This window comes from Equus asinus, chromosome 1, assembly GCF_041296235.1.
Source record: "Equus asinus isolate D_3611 breed Donkey chromosome 1, EquAss-T2T_v2, whole genome shotgun sequence".
Taxonomy (NCBI): Eukaryota; Metazoa; Chordata; class Mammalia; order Perissodactyla; family Equidae; genus Equus; species Equus asinus.
The window spans coordinates 188,030,859-188,046,605 of record NC_091790.1 but is presented as its reverse complement, the minus strand read 5'-3'; the positions used below and the strand labels follow the sequence as shown (position 1 = coordinate 188,046,605).

Sequence of the window (15,747 nt, the reverse complement as noted above, 5' to 3'; positions counted from 1 at the left end):
AAATAAAATAGAAGAACAGGGGCTGGCTCCGTGGCCGAGTGGTTAAGTTCACGCGCTCCGCTGCAGGCGGCCCAGTGTTTCGTTAGTTCGAATCCTGGGCGCGGACATGGCACTGCTCATCAGACCACGCTGAGGCAGCGTCCCACATGCCACAACTAGAAGAACCCACAACGAAGAATACACAACTATATACTGGGGGGCTTTGGGGATAAAAAGGAAAAAATAAAATCTTTAAAAAAAAAAAAATAGAAGAACAGTGAAAATATCTAGAGTAGGTAAATTCATAGAGACGGAAAGTAGATTAGAGGTTACTAGGGTATGAGGGAAGTTATTGCTTAGTGGGTACAGAGTTTCTGTTTGAGGTGGTAAAACATTTTGGAAATAGGTAGTGGTGATGGTTACACAACGTTATGAATGCAATTAATGCCATTAAATTGTACAGTTAAAGTGGCAAATTTCATGGTTTTCTTTTTACCACAATAAAAAAGTAAATTTAAAAAAGGTAGAATAATATAAGAACAGTGAAACCCAAAGCTGAAGTTTCTTTCCATCTTTAAGCCTCCTGGTTTCCTATAATCAGATATACAGGATTTTTTTTTTGCCCACTTTCACAATTTAACAATTCACATAATTTGGCAAATGATAGCATGCCCTTTATTAGAGATAAAGGCACCACTTTATGGACTGGTAAATTGCTCAATTTTCCCCTGTTTGACTCATCATCACCATCATCATTTTCCTCTATCATTAGTCAGAATTCTGAATAATAATTTGCAAATATAATTTTATTTTATGATCTTTATGGCAAGAACTCTGGGTGGTAGCTGAATCAGCTTTTTAAAAGCTTTGCTGGAAGCACTGACTATTCCAGAAATAGGTTGTATAGAGACAAATGGAGGGTAAAAACATCCCTTATATGAGTTGTGAATATAGTGAGTTTTTCCTTATTTTTATAGAGACTATGTTGTTTACTCAGGCTTTTTTTCAGTCTCCATGCTTTAGAAATGAATATTATCTGCATTGCTATAGGGGGAAAAAATAAGACAATTCTGTACTTTAATTGATATACATTTTCAATTAATGGTACATCTAAAGATCTCGAGACTTCAAATCACTGTGTACCCAAAGTTACTATTTTATACATGTATTAAATGAGAATTCCATTTGTCTCTCCCCTGGTGTAGGTTTACATTTCTGGGTCCAAGGTAATGGGCCTGCTCTACTCAGACTGATGGACTGCTGGCTTACTTTTATCACTTTGTGCCTTCCTCACCATTGAGAATAGAAATTAAAATTGCATTCTCAGTTACAAATTAGCAACATAAAAATTACTAAAGATAAGGCTATGCTTTATTATATTGGGGAATAATTTTCAGTTTGCACTGATACAGAATTACTGCTTCCATGACAACAATGCCGTTGGCCCTCAGATTTCTGTTTGTACTGAAACCTAACACATGAATAGTCTAATCCAGCTGGGAAAAACCTCAGCTCTGGAAGATCAGATTCCAACAATGTTCCATAATATTATACATAGTTGTTTTTGTTTTTTAGAAATGGGAGTTCAAAGTGATCTCTAACCAAATTTATGATTATTGGTGAAATTGAGAATACAAAACTAAGGCTTCCTATTTCCTTTCAGTTTTCTAATTGCTCAGACAAAACTGTCTTTCAAAATAAAAAAAAAATAAAAAAACTGTCATTCAAAGAATCTTAAATCTTTTTTATTTCAATTTCTTACTGTTGACAGCTCAATTATATAAAAAGAATATAGCGCTATATGTACTAAAATTACTGACTTTTGTTTCTAGGGATCCCACTTATGTAAGTAAGGTAGGTACTTACGTAAATATACCTAAACCACAGAACTTGAAATCAGAGTGACCCAGCTCAGAGCGGAGGCAAAGAGGTAAGAGCCGGGCAGACCCAAGGAGGTGACCCTGCTGGGGCTCTGGGCCTTGAGGTGATTTTGGTTGGGCTCCGCTCACCTTCAGGGAATCTGTAAACATCTGGCCCACGCTCCTTGGCACAAGCTTCATGGCCCTGAAACCCAGAGAGGCCTCTGCCTCTACTCTTTGGCCACTAGAGACACTGTAAGGCTTATTAAGGAGGACTATGTTAATTGGAACTTTTAATAGTCACTTGAATAATGTCTGGCCTGCACAAAGTCACTTTATGTGCAAGTTTATCCTTAAACCGTCAACTGAAAAATGAAACTTCCTCCACAGATTAACTGTATACATAAAATAAAGTGTTTGGCTCCTTAAGAAAACACATTATTTTCCAAAATACTAAACCCTGCCAGAAGAACAGGGGTCTGTTGAGGCCAGTGAGTTGATACATTAATTACAAACCCTCCCATCTACTTTTTAAAGCTGAGATTATATTAGTCAATAATCGGATGGCCCAGTTTAGTTATTAAATGTATCTGAGAGTGATAACATTTTTACAAATTCTATAATTCATACTTTTCATTAAATCAGACAGGCCTAACCCAATTGGTCCAAATAAATGAAGTTTTATTATGGCCCTTAAAATAGGAGTCCACTTTTCTATGCATACATTGTCTGGTCTATTAATTCACCGAATGGCAACTGCACCCAGTAGTCAGTGTTCTGATGCTTGTAGAATAAGAAAAGATGGAGAGACGGAGCCTGGCTGGCTACTGAGGCAGAGAGCTGCTCAAGCGCCACCATTCAGAGGCCCCCCTGTGCTGCTGATTCAGAAACACACTGTTTTCAGTTACTCAGAACTGGTCGGGCTCAAGGGACTGACTCATGTTTATCCAAACCCACAAGGGGCTGATTTGAAAGCCAGAACGCCATTTTATTAATTTACAAAGAGAGATGGGCTGGCTCAGGGATCGGGGCAGGGTGTCCTAACGTAGGGGACAAGCCCCACAGGGACAAGTCTGCCCCGGGACCAAATTAAAGATCAGAAGGTTGCTGGGTTTGCAAAGATTGAAAGCAAAGGGAGCCAGACTTCCTCAAGAGAAACTTCCACGGAGCTACAGATGCCTCATTAGATGCACTACGCAACTGGGCCGGCAGAGCTTTCTAAAGATCCAATGCCCGAGGCAGCGAATCGGAGCCGAGCTGGACAAGCACACCGCCATGCCCCTGACTGAATGTTCCCCCTTTGGAGACGGAGCACAGTCCTCCACTCCCCTGTTAATGCCTGTTTTCAGGCAGGGCGCACTTGCTTCAGGTGCTTTCCAGTCAGTAGGTTGTCCCCGGGTCACTTTCTCCTGTGAGACATACCTAAGAAAAACCTCAGTCATGATCTGTTGGTTGTTACAGTTTCAGACTGGCCTCATTCCAGAATTCCAGGGGCACCTGATCTAGGAAAAGTGTCTAAAATGGCAAAACAGCACAATTAGTTTGAACTCTGGCAAAATCATGACCTGGCCTGCCTCAGCCTGGCCAGGATGCAACCGGGCAACCAAAATCCTCCTTGGCCGAAGGGTCACAAAGGCTAAACTACACGTGACCACAAACCTGCGCAAGGACTGGCTGTAACAGCTGTGCAGCAGCAAGGGGCCCGTGCTAACATTTGACAATACGTGATATGCGAATGCAGTTCAGTTCATTGGGAGACCTTCTGTTTTTAGTACTATGGTGGCAAAACCACGTACCATAAAATTTACCATCTTAACCACTTTCAATTGTACAGTTCAGTAGCACTAAGTACATTCACATCGTTGTGCAACCATCACTGCCATCCATCGGCAGAACTCTTTTTGTCTTGCAAAACTGAAACTCTGTACTCATTAAGCACTAAACTCCCCATTCCATCCTCCCACCAGCCCCTGGCAACCACCATTGTACCTTCTGTCTCTGAACATACAGTATTCATGTTTTTGTGACTGGCTTATTTCACTTAGCATAACGTTCTCAAGGTTAGCCACATTGTAGCATATGTCAGAGTTTCTTTCTTCTTTAAGGCTGAATAAAATTCCATTGTCTGCATATAACACATCTTGTTTATCCATTTATCCATCGATGGACGTTTGGGTTGCTTCCACATTTTGACCATTGTGAATAATGCTGCTATGAACATTGGTGTACAAATAGCTGTTCAAGGCTGCTTTCAATTCTTTTGGGTATAAACCCAGAAGTGGAATTGCTGGGTCATATAGTAATACCATTTTTAATTTTTGAGGAACCACAATATTGTTTTCCACAGCAGCTATACCATTTTACATTCCCAATTTCTCCACACTTTGCCAACATTTATTTTCTATTTTATTGTGGGTTTTTTGTTCTTTATAGTAGCCATCCTAATGGGTATGAGGCAGATTTGGGGCGAACCTTTAAAATACATCTTAAAATACTCATGTACCAAAATTCTAAGTAGGGCTTTTGAATTCCTAGATTCCAAGGAGATATACTCTTACATATCCTACATCGTTTGCTGTGCATGATCCACGAGGCAGGTGGGGAACATTAACTTCAGCTAGCAGGACAGTAACGGAAGCTCAGAACAACTAAGCTGCTTGCCCAAGGGAGCAGCAGGCCAGGACCAGACTCATGTCCTCTGCCGTTATACTCTGCAGTGCAGCCTTTCCAGGACTGGGGCAAGGCAAAGTAAAGGAGATAGAAATTCCTTGGACTAAAACAAGACTACATACAAATCTGCCAATCAGAACACCACCTCAGCCCCACAAGGCAGCCAAACCTCTGGAAGGCTGAGTTCTGAACCATGAGGCTGACTCTTATCTACTATGAACCTCCAAGGCACTGGCCTGCATGTCCTTGAAGGGCAGTCCTCTGAGTTCCATCACGGTCACCGAGACAAGCAGAAGCTCAGGTTCAGAGGGCTGACTCATGCAGCTCTTTTGTGGGGACAATCACCCCAGGGAAGTAGAAGTATAGGGAGTAAAGAATTAAAACCAGCTATGGCCTGGGTGATGAGCACCCAAAGAATAAGTCACAGATTTGTTTTCTTTTCCACACACACACACACACACACACACAATTCTGGCACGAAAGGGATAGGATGATACCTGCAGTTGGAGCCAGACCCTTGGCAGTTTCCTCAGACAGTCCGAGGTATTCTCTAACAAGCTGACTCAGTTTTTGGTAGGCAACATCCAGATCATCTACAGTAAATGAGAGAGGGTACTTTAAAGCAACAGAATCACATCAAAATACAGTCAATTTGGTGTATTTTTTTTTTGGTGGCATTTTTTGGTCGTAGTGATTTTTTAGCTACGTTTAATTTTATGACTACTGTGGTAGGCAGAATTCTAGGACCCAAAGCCACTTCACCCGTGTACAAACTCCCCTAGAGTGGGTAGAACCTGTGAACACGATGAGATAATACTCCCGTGACTATGTTGCATTACATAGCAAAAGGAATTTTTGCAGTAATTAAGCTTACTTATCAGTTGAATTTGGGCAAATAAGGGAGATTACCCAGGTGGGCTTCTCTAATCACATGAGCCCCACAAAAGCAGAGTTTTCTGGTAGCAGAAGAGGAAGGCAGAGACTCAAAGCATGAGGGGGATTGGATGTGCTGTTGCTGGCCTAAAGATGGCGTGAGCCACATGGATAAGACCTGGGAGCACGCTCTGGGAACTGAGGGCAATCCTTGGCAGGTGGCCAACAAAGAAACAGGGACCTCAGTCCTACAACCACAAGAAACTGCATTCAGCCAACAATAAGAATGTACTTTGGAGCAAATTTTTCCCCAGGGACCTTACACTTCAAAAACAAAACTTGGCTGAAAGTTACTGACCTGCATTGATTACCGCATCAAAATATCCTGGAAATTTCTGATTAATTTTAACATAAAGGTCCACCCTGGAGACAGCAAATTCAATCTCTACACGACTAAATAATCCTTTCCTCCGCAAGTATCCCTCATAATTTTTCTTGTCCATGGGTACCACCAGGATATAGCGAGGCTCAAAATAGGAACATTTCAAACTTCTTACACCCTATGCGTTTAAAGAAAAGATAATAAATTAGAAACAAATACATGACTTAGAAATCATTTTGGACATGTCTGACAACATAGGTATAATAAGTAGTATTACACTGAAGAATTTATCTGTATAATTAGCTATTATTTTACTATAAATATCTCAAGATTGGATTACTTCTCTCTGTTCATCAAACATTAAATTATCATTGGAAATACAAGAATTCATTCTACCTGGTAACTTCTAACTAATGACTTTAATGAATATGACTGTTAAAAAAAGAAAATTGTGGGGCAGGCCCGGTGGCGTAGTGTTTAGGTTTGCGTGCTCCACTTCAGCTACCCTGGGGTTCACAGGTCCAGATCCTGGGTGCAAACCTACACACTGCTCATCAAGCCATGCTGTGGCAGCATGCCACATATAAAGTAGAGGAAGACTAGCATGGATGTTAGCTCAGAGCCAATCTTCCTCACCAAAAAAAAGGAAGAAGAAGAAGAAAGAAAAGAAAATGGCTAGATCAAATAGGTACACTGACAGCAGTACTGCATCTTCATTACTGAAGAGTAATTTCAATTTTACATTTCAAAAGGCATCCTTGCAGCACCAGGAGATAGTGATCTTACCAGAGAGGAAAGGCTCCTCTATTACCCTTCTGTCTCCTTGGGACCCTTCCTTTTCCTAAACTGGCAGCCTGGTTGGTTGGTTCCTATTATACCTCACGGCTTCTTCCCAGAGCATGGGAAAGCCAAGCTCATGATACCCTGATACCAGGAGCTCAGAGCGTGAACACTGGCAGGTGGTGGTCTGCGGATCTGGGGGGCTGGGTTGTGACTGCAGCTCTCCAGCTGCTGTAGACTCTGTGCAAATCCCTCCAACTCCCTGACTGCCAGCGTCCTCATGGGTGAAATAGAAGAGCTATTCCACACGAACTCTAAAGCTCCCTCCATCTAAATCTTATCATCAATAGTTTAATTCAATGTTCCAAATCTTTGCTTTAAAAATTTGGGGGAGGAAATACAGGCTCTTTTAAAAAAAAATTTCTACGAGAGTCAATACCAAGAGCAGTTTGGAAAAATGCTATAGCTGGGGAGAATCAGGAGAATAAAACCTGATTTATAGACTCAACTTCTAGGCAATGAGTAGGAGAAAGCTCTCAGGGAGAGAAAAAGTACAACAGGAGCCAGCACTCAGAGGACTGATGAACTGGAAACAGGTAGACACAATTTGCTGGAGACTTTCTGCATGCAAAGATGTCTTAATTTTTATTTCTGCCTTGTCCAAAGAAGACATTTTGGGGAAAGGCTTTTTTGTTTATTAGCATAGAAACAATGGAAATCTTCCTAAAGATGCAAAATCAATCAATTGCAGAAAGATAAGAATTGCAGGATTTTGAAGGTGGGAAAATTAAAGAGCTGGAAGAAACGCGGCCAGTTTCACTGAAGCTAGGCAACACTTAAACCAATGCAAGGAGCCAAAAGGACTCAGTCTCCTGCTCTGCGAAGTTATCAAGGAAATAAGTTTTAAGAAAGATTCAGAGTCGATATAAAGGAACACTAGATGTGCCCAGATTTGACTTTGAATAAGTTTGGTCTCATGGAATCATTTTTATTGCATCTTTTTCTTCTGACTACAAAAGTGTTATACTGTTTGGAGAAGTTAACTTGAAAAAAAAATCAGCTGTCTTTGAAGATTTCAAATATCTAATAAAGCCATATATTTAAAGACAAATGGGTGGAATATTCATGCTTTTACTCTGGATCTGAATTTTAGAGAAATTTCTATGTACTCTAATATAGATCACTGGGGGAAGACGGCATGTTGGGGCAGAGAGAGAAATCTGAAATCTGCAAGTCTAACTTGCTGGAAGAATGAATACACTGCAACCAGTGAGCAATGGGAGTCAGGTGACAGCCTAGCCCACACAGCTCCCATGAAGAACGATGGAACGTCAACTGCATGGAGCTGCCATGGTCCTGAGGGGACAGGGAACCAGTTCCACATCCTGTAAGAATCAGGCTTTATCTAACATCACTTTACACAAACAAAGACCGTGCTCTAAAAAGAAAAAGAATAATTTAGTGTGGAAATCACTTAGAAAATAAATCTTGAGTGGCAGTTTCACTCATAGCAAAAGTGCAATTTCTTGTACTGTCATTTAATCCCTGCCATTTAATTTTTCATGTGTCTTGCCTCCACATACTAATTATAAACTTAAAATCTCACTTTTGTATGCACTCCTCTTGTGCCTAAGGTGCTACCTGTACATTGTAGCTCCCACCCCAACCCCAAATATATATATATGTACAAACTCACTCATGTAAAAAATAAATTGATTGAATGAAAAACACTTACTTCTATTTCCATATGAATACAGCTCGCTAAACCATCTCTTGCGATACCTTCTACGGTGTCCCTATTTAATCCATAATTGTGATTACCATAATTAAATGTTAGAATGAATTTCCCCTGAAATTTAAGAAGTACAAAGATTTTCATATAACAGCTGCCATAATGGAATTTAATATAAATAAAAGTATTTGGTGTCTTACTTTTATATGATTCCACAAGACTTACAAATATTAGCAACTATATAAGAATGACAATGGGTTTATGAAACTCAATATCAAACTGTGATAGAGAAATTTATTCAGAATTCTCAGCTGGCAAAAACATTAAGCTTTTGGAAGTAATCTGCTGACAAAATGGTAGAGGAGAGCGAAGGTACTAAAGCTTATGGGAGAAGAGATCATTTTGCTTACTTACCCACTTCCTGCCAAAGCTGCACCATAAACCTTCGTTACTGAGAGAGTAAAACTAATAGTTCGCCCTTGCCTCAGCCATTTTGGCTATCCCAGCAAACCAGGTAGCCCAGAAAAAGCGTCCACCCTCAAAAGCCTTACAATCCCAGATAAGCCTGAAGGCCATGAATTACAGGGACATCCTAAAACTTTTGCATCCTGAGATAAGCCATAAAAAACAGATTCATCCAATTTTTCCTTATAAACACAGCTTTTTATTGAAACCGCCTCAAATGTTATTCAATAGAACTGTTGTGTGCCCATAGGCATTTGAAGTATAAATACTGCATTCTCTCTGTATTCTGGAAGCCCAGTTCCTCCAAAAGCTATCTTCTGTGTCTGCTGTGGGTGAGGAGGAAAATCCACAACACCCCCCATAATCAAAAGAAGTTTATTTCATGCTTTCTAAAGTTAAAATCTCAACAATAAATATCCTTAATATTTTACTTCCTCAGTGGTATACCTTCTTTGTTCTACGGAATAAATACTGTGACTCCTTTTCTTTTAATATACGTATTATACCTATATAGATAGATATCTGAATCTCCTGTCAGGTATGTACATTATCTTGTTTACTGTGACTCACTCCATTTTCAAAATGTACATTTGAATCACTTTTCAGACATATACTATGAGTGTATTTACTCATACGTAAGGGCCTCCCTCTGTGGACCCCTAAAACATTTCTTGAAAGGATGTAGGGTTGGGAGGAATCTTGCATTGTACTAATGCATATACTACTAATGTATATAAAACAGGCCCTATTAAACTGATTTTTTAAGAATTGAGCTGAAGAGGTACCCCAGCTCCTGGATGATGATACTCCTTTCGTCTCTTCCTGCCTGTGGACTTCTTAATAAATAGCAATAATCACATTTCAGAGACTCCAGATCTGTGGTCTTATTTCCACAAGCGGGGAAAAGTCTCTGCAGGTAAGTGATTGTGTATATGTCCTTAAAAAAGGTTCATGTGTCTGTGGGCACGTGGGGGTGGTGGAAGATCTGTGTATTGGCGGGGGGGGGGGGTGAATGTATACAAAGGGTGTACCAGTCTATGTGTATCTGTCAGAGTGGGTAGGTGTGACTGCCCACAGTAGGTGTGTGCCAATGGGGTATGCCAGGGTTGTCTGTCGGTGGTGGGGGCTGTAACTGACAGGGACACAGGCTGTCTGGGTGCGTGTTCTGTGGATGGGGGGTCCTGTGTACAGAAGGCTGAGTGTGTGGCTGAGGTTAGTGAAGATGACAATGTGTCACGAGTTCATAATCTCTAGGTTTGTCTTTCTTCATGAAACAGGCTCAAACTCACTTTAAAGAAAAGGAGATCAGAAGGAAAATTCAAGTCGAAGAAAATGACATTATATTGAAGTAATATAGGTTAGCAGAAGCAGTAAAAATGAGTACTTCTCAAACACATATGGATTTTTGTAGAGGGAGTAAAACTGTAAGACTAAATATAGTATACAAGTACAGTGATTTCTAAGAGGAGGAACTGAACCAGACTTACTCTATTACAGATCCGACAAGGTACGGAACACCAGGGGAGCATATGGGGTACTGAGAACAGATGAACTGAACCAAGAAAAAAATGCCTCAGACTCTAACAAGAGAAGTTAACATTAATTTTAGGAACTAGTTGTCTTTAAACCCAAAGAGTCCTTATCAATATCATTCAAAGAGAATGTTCCTTACTAATATCAAGATAACCCCTCAAATCTCTATTAAAGCTTTTAGAAATATAAACTCCCAGAGTACTCTTGATACATGAAAATGAACTGCCAAAATATAGCCCTAGGAGAGCAAATTATAAAGAATTTCCAATAGGTTCTTTTGACAAGGTTAGAGGGGAAATGGCCTAGGGATTATAGGACTTTCTCAGTGGGGGTTCTCCGTGAATACAAGAGAAACTACGTGCCATGTGTAAAGTTGGGCATTCCAAGTTAAACAGGTAGAAACTGCAGGGCCTGCACTTACATGTTCCACAGTTATGTACACTGAGGGACAAGCCAGGTCCATTGTTTGGGGATGGAGGACCGCGAAGGAGGGAGGAAGGGGACGGGGAGATGTAGCTACAAGAGCATCACTCGTTTGATGGTGATTTTTTGTAAAAAGAAATAGACTAGTCCTTAATCCGGCCCTTTGGCAGCTTCAGAAAAAAAAGTGGTGCAGGATTCATTTGGTGAAAGAAAGGATGATAATATAAACAAAATTAAGTCCTATGGTGAAGAGAAAATAAAAGGATTACAGACTCATCAGTAGTGATGAAAATCTGAGATACTTTTTCAGTTTAACTGAAGGCATGGGTAGATATGTATTGACATTAGCATATACTTTTGAGAGAAAAAATACACTTGGGTATGAGGAGTCCCTTTGCAGGTAAAGGCCAAGAAAGAAGAAATAAATTGTTTTTAAGAAAATGAACTCAGAGAAGAGGGTGTTGTGAATTATTACCAATAACTAGATTAACAGGGTTTCAGGGGATAAAAACTTAGTGGTCTCTGGACAGAACACTCCAATCCTAAGAATGCTTCGTACATCACATCAGGTCTGTGAGAACTGTCTATTTTGAGTAAAATCTGATTGATAATGGCAGCACCTGATGAACACAGATCACAAGAATTTTTTGTAGAGCTTTTACTTCTATTTTCTTAAAACATCTACTCATTCAGTTTTATTGGAAATTCGTAATATTTTCTCCAAGATCATAAAATAAGACAGCATGTGAACAATGATATATTGAGTGGTTTAAGGAAAAAAACAACTCATTGAGAACATCTTTCTCATAACAAATACAAAATCTGTTACCTTTCTGTCGCTACTTCCTAATATTTCTACCAGAGAACATATATGTCTCATGCAATAAAAATACAGGAGAACATTCTTACCATGTTTAGCATTTCATCGAAAACTTCTTGAGAAATAAAATGATAATCAACTCGATCCCCTTCTCCAAAGTAAGGCGGTCTTGTGGTGTGACAGGCCCTGAAAACGTAGAACAGATAACCTAGTCTATTTCTATTAACCTAAATTCCAAAATGGAAAAGGTTTCCGCATAAAGTATGTTTTAAAAATTGAAATTGATCCATGAATCATAAATCGTAAAGTAACATAACTGTGAAAACCCTGTGGTTTTGAAGCGCTAGACTATACTCAGCCACTACGCTCCACAGGGATTAGACACATTTTATATTATTGACACCAAATTCTTACTCATTGATATTTGTCACCTTCTGAACCACCTCCTCTGCTCTCACATAATAATACTTTAAGAAGTATAACAATATTTATTACTCACATATTTTCCACCCACGTGTTTTCACGTTCTCTCTGATCTACGGGCATTTTCCGCGTGCTCCCCTCCTCACCCCTCCTCCGGGCTAACCCATTTGTCTTGTAGGACTCAGTTGAAGTGCCATCCCCCTAAGAAGCTGTCCTTGACCTCCTATCACTGGGTTATGCATCTCTTTATACTCCTGAAGCCTCAGGGTCTTCCGCCAGCTGCATCCCAGCTCCTTGTTCAGGACCCCATCTCCTCTGCAGTTTGAGGGCAGAGATGAGCTCATTCCACTACGCTGCCAACACTTCTCAATACTCTGCGTGAACCTCCTATGGGAATCCATGATTCCAATGCTGAATGGAATTCTCAACTCACCCAGAGAGGGCTTCTCTGACCACGGTCGGAAACAACACTCCCAGCCCACCTCCCACACCTGCAGTTACTCTCTATCCCCAAAACTGCCTGCTTTTAGATGCATGTTAGGTTTTTTCCTCTTTTCCAGCAAGACATATGAATCATGAGGGGAGTATTTCATCTTGTTCGTCTTCCTGGCCACTGCATTCTCAATGCCCTGCACATAGTAGGCATTCACTAATATTTGTAACATGAATGAATAAACGAAACCTGTGCAGCGGCTAACAGCCATGATAACAGCCATTTTAGAGCTGACTATAACAATGACTTGTCCGAGGCCACAGAGCAGGCCAGTGTCGGTCCCAGAACTAGATGATGGGGGTCCCAACTAGCCCAGGACTCTTCACGTCATCCCATTCTGACTTCTCAGTGTTAAGCTCTGGGAATACAAACCAATTTTTAGATCATCCTGTAGTTTTAAAATAGGAGATGAGAAGAGCTAGACCCTTGATAGGTTATTTCATTTATTCCCAATAAAAACCATGAGGTAGGTGTTATTGTTTTCATTTTACAGATGATGAGACTGAGGCCCAGCAATTAAGCAACATCATTAAGTAGCCATGCCAGGATGACTCCAAAGTCAATTCTTTTTTTTTTTTTTGGTGAGGCAGATAGACCCAGAGCTAACATCTGTTGCCCATCTCACTCTTTTTGCTTGAGGAAGATTGTTGCTGAGCTAACATCTGTGCCAGTCTTCCCCTATTTTGTATGTGGGACCCCACCACAGTGTGGCTTGATGAGTGGTATGGAGGTCTGTGCCCAGGATCTGAACCCGTGAACCCTGGGCTGCCAAAGTGGAGCATGCAAACTTAACCACTATGCCACAGGGCCAGCCCCACCGGAGTCAATTCCTTTTAATATCATACTGAGAAGGTAAAGTCGTAACCTCAAAAGCCTCTCCATTACAAAGTCAAAGACTAATAAATTTTTGTAATTCATTCCACTGTTCTCCTTCCATTATAATCAAGAATTAACCACACTAGTAAATTTTAAGGTCTTAACAACACATTTAAACCATATACTCAGGAAAGAGAGTACATTCTAAGAGAAGACTGTCAAAACACCATGACATTTGTTTTGTGGTTTGAACACACTGGCATTGCTTCACACACCTCAGTAGGGACCTGAGACGCCCTGTCTACTGGTGACCTTGACAGCCAGGACAGATAAATCAGCGACTTGGCATCCTGTGCTGCTCACCCTCAACATGGCCTTTACACACTGCCTGGAATTTGCATTTCTCAACCAAAGGATTAAGCGGCAGGAATTTTTCCAGAATTTCTAAAAGGAAGACAAAGTAGAGAAGCAATTTGAAGCTTCTAGGCAGGTAAACAAAGAGATGGCTTCACTGACGTGGCAAATGCTGATGACAGAACTGCATCCTCTGTGGCACTTTCTATTAAGAAGGGCCTAAGATGACCTGCGGTTTTTTTAATCTGTCATCCAATTTTCACATAAAGATACATTCGCTGTGTAGTATGCCGCTCAAATATGAAGACCTTAAAAAGGAAATATTTCATAGTGAAAGCAATGTTTCGCTAAACTCACTTTGAAAAAATGATGCCAAATTTTAGACAAAGAAACTTGGGCCACCACCTTCAATATCCCTCCTCTCCCCTGTTTAAATATAATTTCAAGTGTAATTTAAATTTCCATGAGTTTATTGTTTACTAATTAAATCATGGTGAATTAGTTAAATCATAGTTTATAATGGGGGCCATATTCCCTGCTAGTTTCAACTAACAGATAAAAGAACTGAGTTAGAGATTAACCCCAGACCACAGCACTGCCCCTAAAAGTCTAAGGGTGAGTTTAGACATTCTAAAGGCCAATTCATTGGCCAGCTGTCCTGGAGGATCCTAATAAGCCAAGCCCACAGAGAGGAGCAGATGATCAAGAGAAAAAGGCATCTGGAAGGCCAGGCCAAATAAGGGAATGTTAAAATATCCAGGGAAATACATGAGGAAGAAAAGATGTGTAAGAAGAGCTCACAGGTGGATGAGGAAATAGAAATTTTTTAGTTTGATTCAGAAGCATGCAGATTTAGAATCTCAATTGTGGACCAGACTGTCTCAGGAAATAATGAACTTCTTGTTACTGCAAATATTTAAGCAGAGGCTTGGCTGTGAGTGCATCTAAAGTCAAGCATATTGAAGCACATCGTATTGTTGGTAAGTGAACTCTGTGAATGGGTGTCCACAAAAGCCCAGGTACTCTTGGAGCACTTGGTAGGCAAATTAAATTGATCCGAATGCCCAATGCAAATATATGTCAGTAAATTGCAGGACACGATTTTTTTTTTTTTTTGAGGAAGATTGGCCCTGAGCTAACGTCTACCAATCCTCTTCCTTTTGCTGAGGAAGACTGGCCCTGAGCTAACATTCGTGCTCATCTTCCTCTGCTTTATATGTGGGACGTCTGCCATAGCGTGGCTTGCCAAGAGGTGCCATGTCCGCATCCAGGATCCAAACTGGCGAACCCCGGGCCACCGAAGCGGAACGTGCACACTTAACTGCTGTGCCACCAGGCCAGCCCCTGCTGGACATGATTTAAGAGATCATGAACACAGAAGATTCCAGCACACACTGTGTCTGAGTATCAAATTTCAGGAAGCCACTACTTTGTCCACTTTCCAGTAACAACACACCACTTTCTAACTCATGCCATCATCACCTGTCGCCACATCCTAACTGTTCTCCTTGTCTCCAGCCTTCCCTCCCCAAGCTGTCTCCCATACGGCCGGCAGGGTGTGCTTTCTAAAATGCATCTGTGATCGTGACACAATTCTGCCTAGAAGCCCTTTATGATCAAACCTCTGTCTATCTGTCTGGTCTCACCTTCTGCCATCTCCCTTATACTTCAAGTGTAGCCATTCTAGAGAGAGTCCTTTCAGTTAACCAAACGTGCCTGTTGTTCTTTCCGCCTAGAATGCACCCCCGACTCAAGCCCCACATCCTACTCCACTTTAACATCTATCACAGAGGCTCTTTACTTCCCTCCTCACAGCACCCACCTAAGTATCTTGTTAGACAGCATTTGCTTATCTAAATCTCACCCTAGATTATAAGCTGCCAGGAGGACAAGACCCGTGTCTGTCTGTTTCAGTTTTACCACCAGCACATGGCACGTGGATGGCACTCAGCCAACACTGATTGAACAAATGAACCATTTCTATATAAACAGACTTTAGATTAGACTGTACTGAGGTAGCTGAACCACATACCATCTCACTTAGCTAAATAGCTGTGGTTTTTTATTGTACTGTTTTACAGGGCTAAAAGTAAAATATGTTTAGTAGTCAACACCACGAGAAAGGTTATGAAAATAGAGATTGCT

At 40.8% G+C, this 15,747-nt stretch overlaps 1 protein-coding gene across 5 annotated transcripts in view; it reads right to left on the bottom strand.

Moving 5' to 3' along the window:
• LRGUK (leucine rich repeats and guanylate kinase domain containing) overlaps positions 1-15,747 on the bottom strand; it is a 108,859-nt gene that overhangs the window by 43,496 nt on the left and 49,616 nt on the right. For all 5 annotated transcript variants that reach the window (XR_011504623.1, XM_014839393.3, XM_044745726.2 and 2 more), the window contains 4 exons: positions 11,606-11,702; positions 8,279-8,392; positions 5,740-5,941; positions 5,006-5,101 (listed from right to left, as the gene is read on the bottom strand). Coding sequence is in view for 4 of the 5 variants with exons in the window: in XM_014839393.3 (XP_014694879.3) it covers positions 5,006-5,101; positions 5,740-5,941; positions 8,279-8,392; positions 11,606-11,702 (509 nt within the window). In the remaining variant the exon portion in view is untranslated. The remainder of the gene's footprint in view (positions 1-5,005; positions 5,102-5,739; positions 5,942-8,278; positions 8,393-11,605; positions 11,703-15,747) is intronic.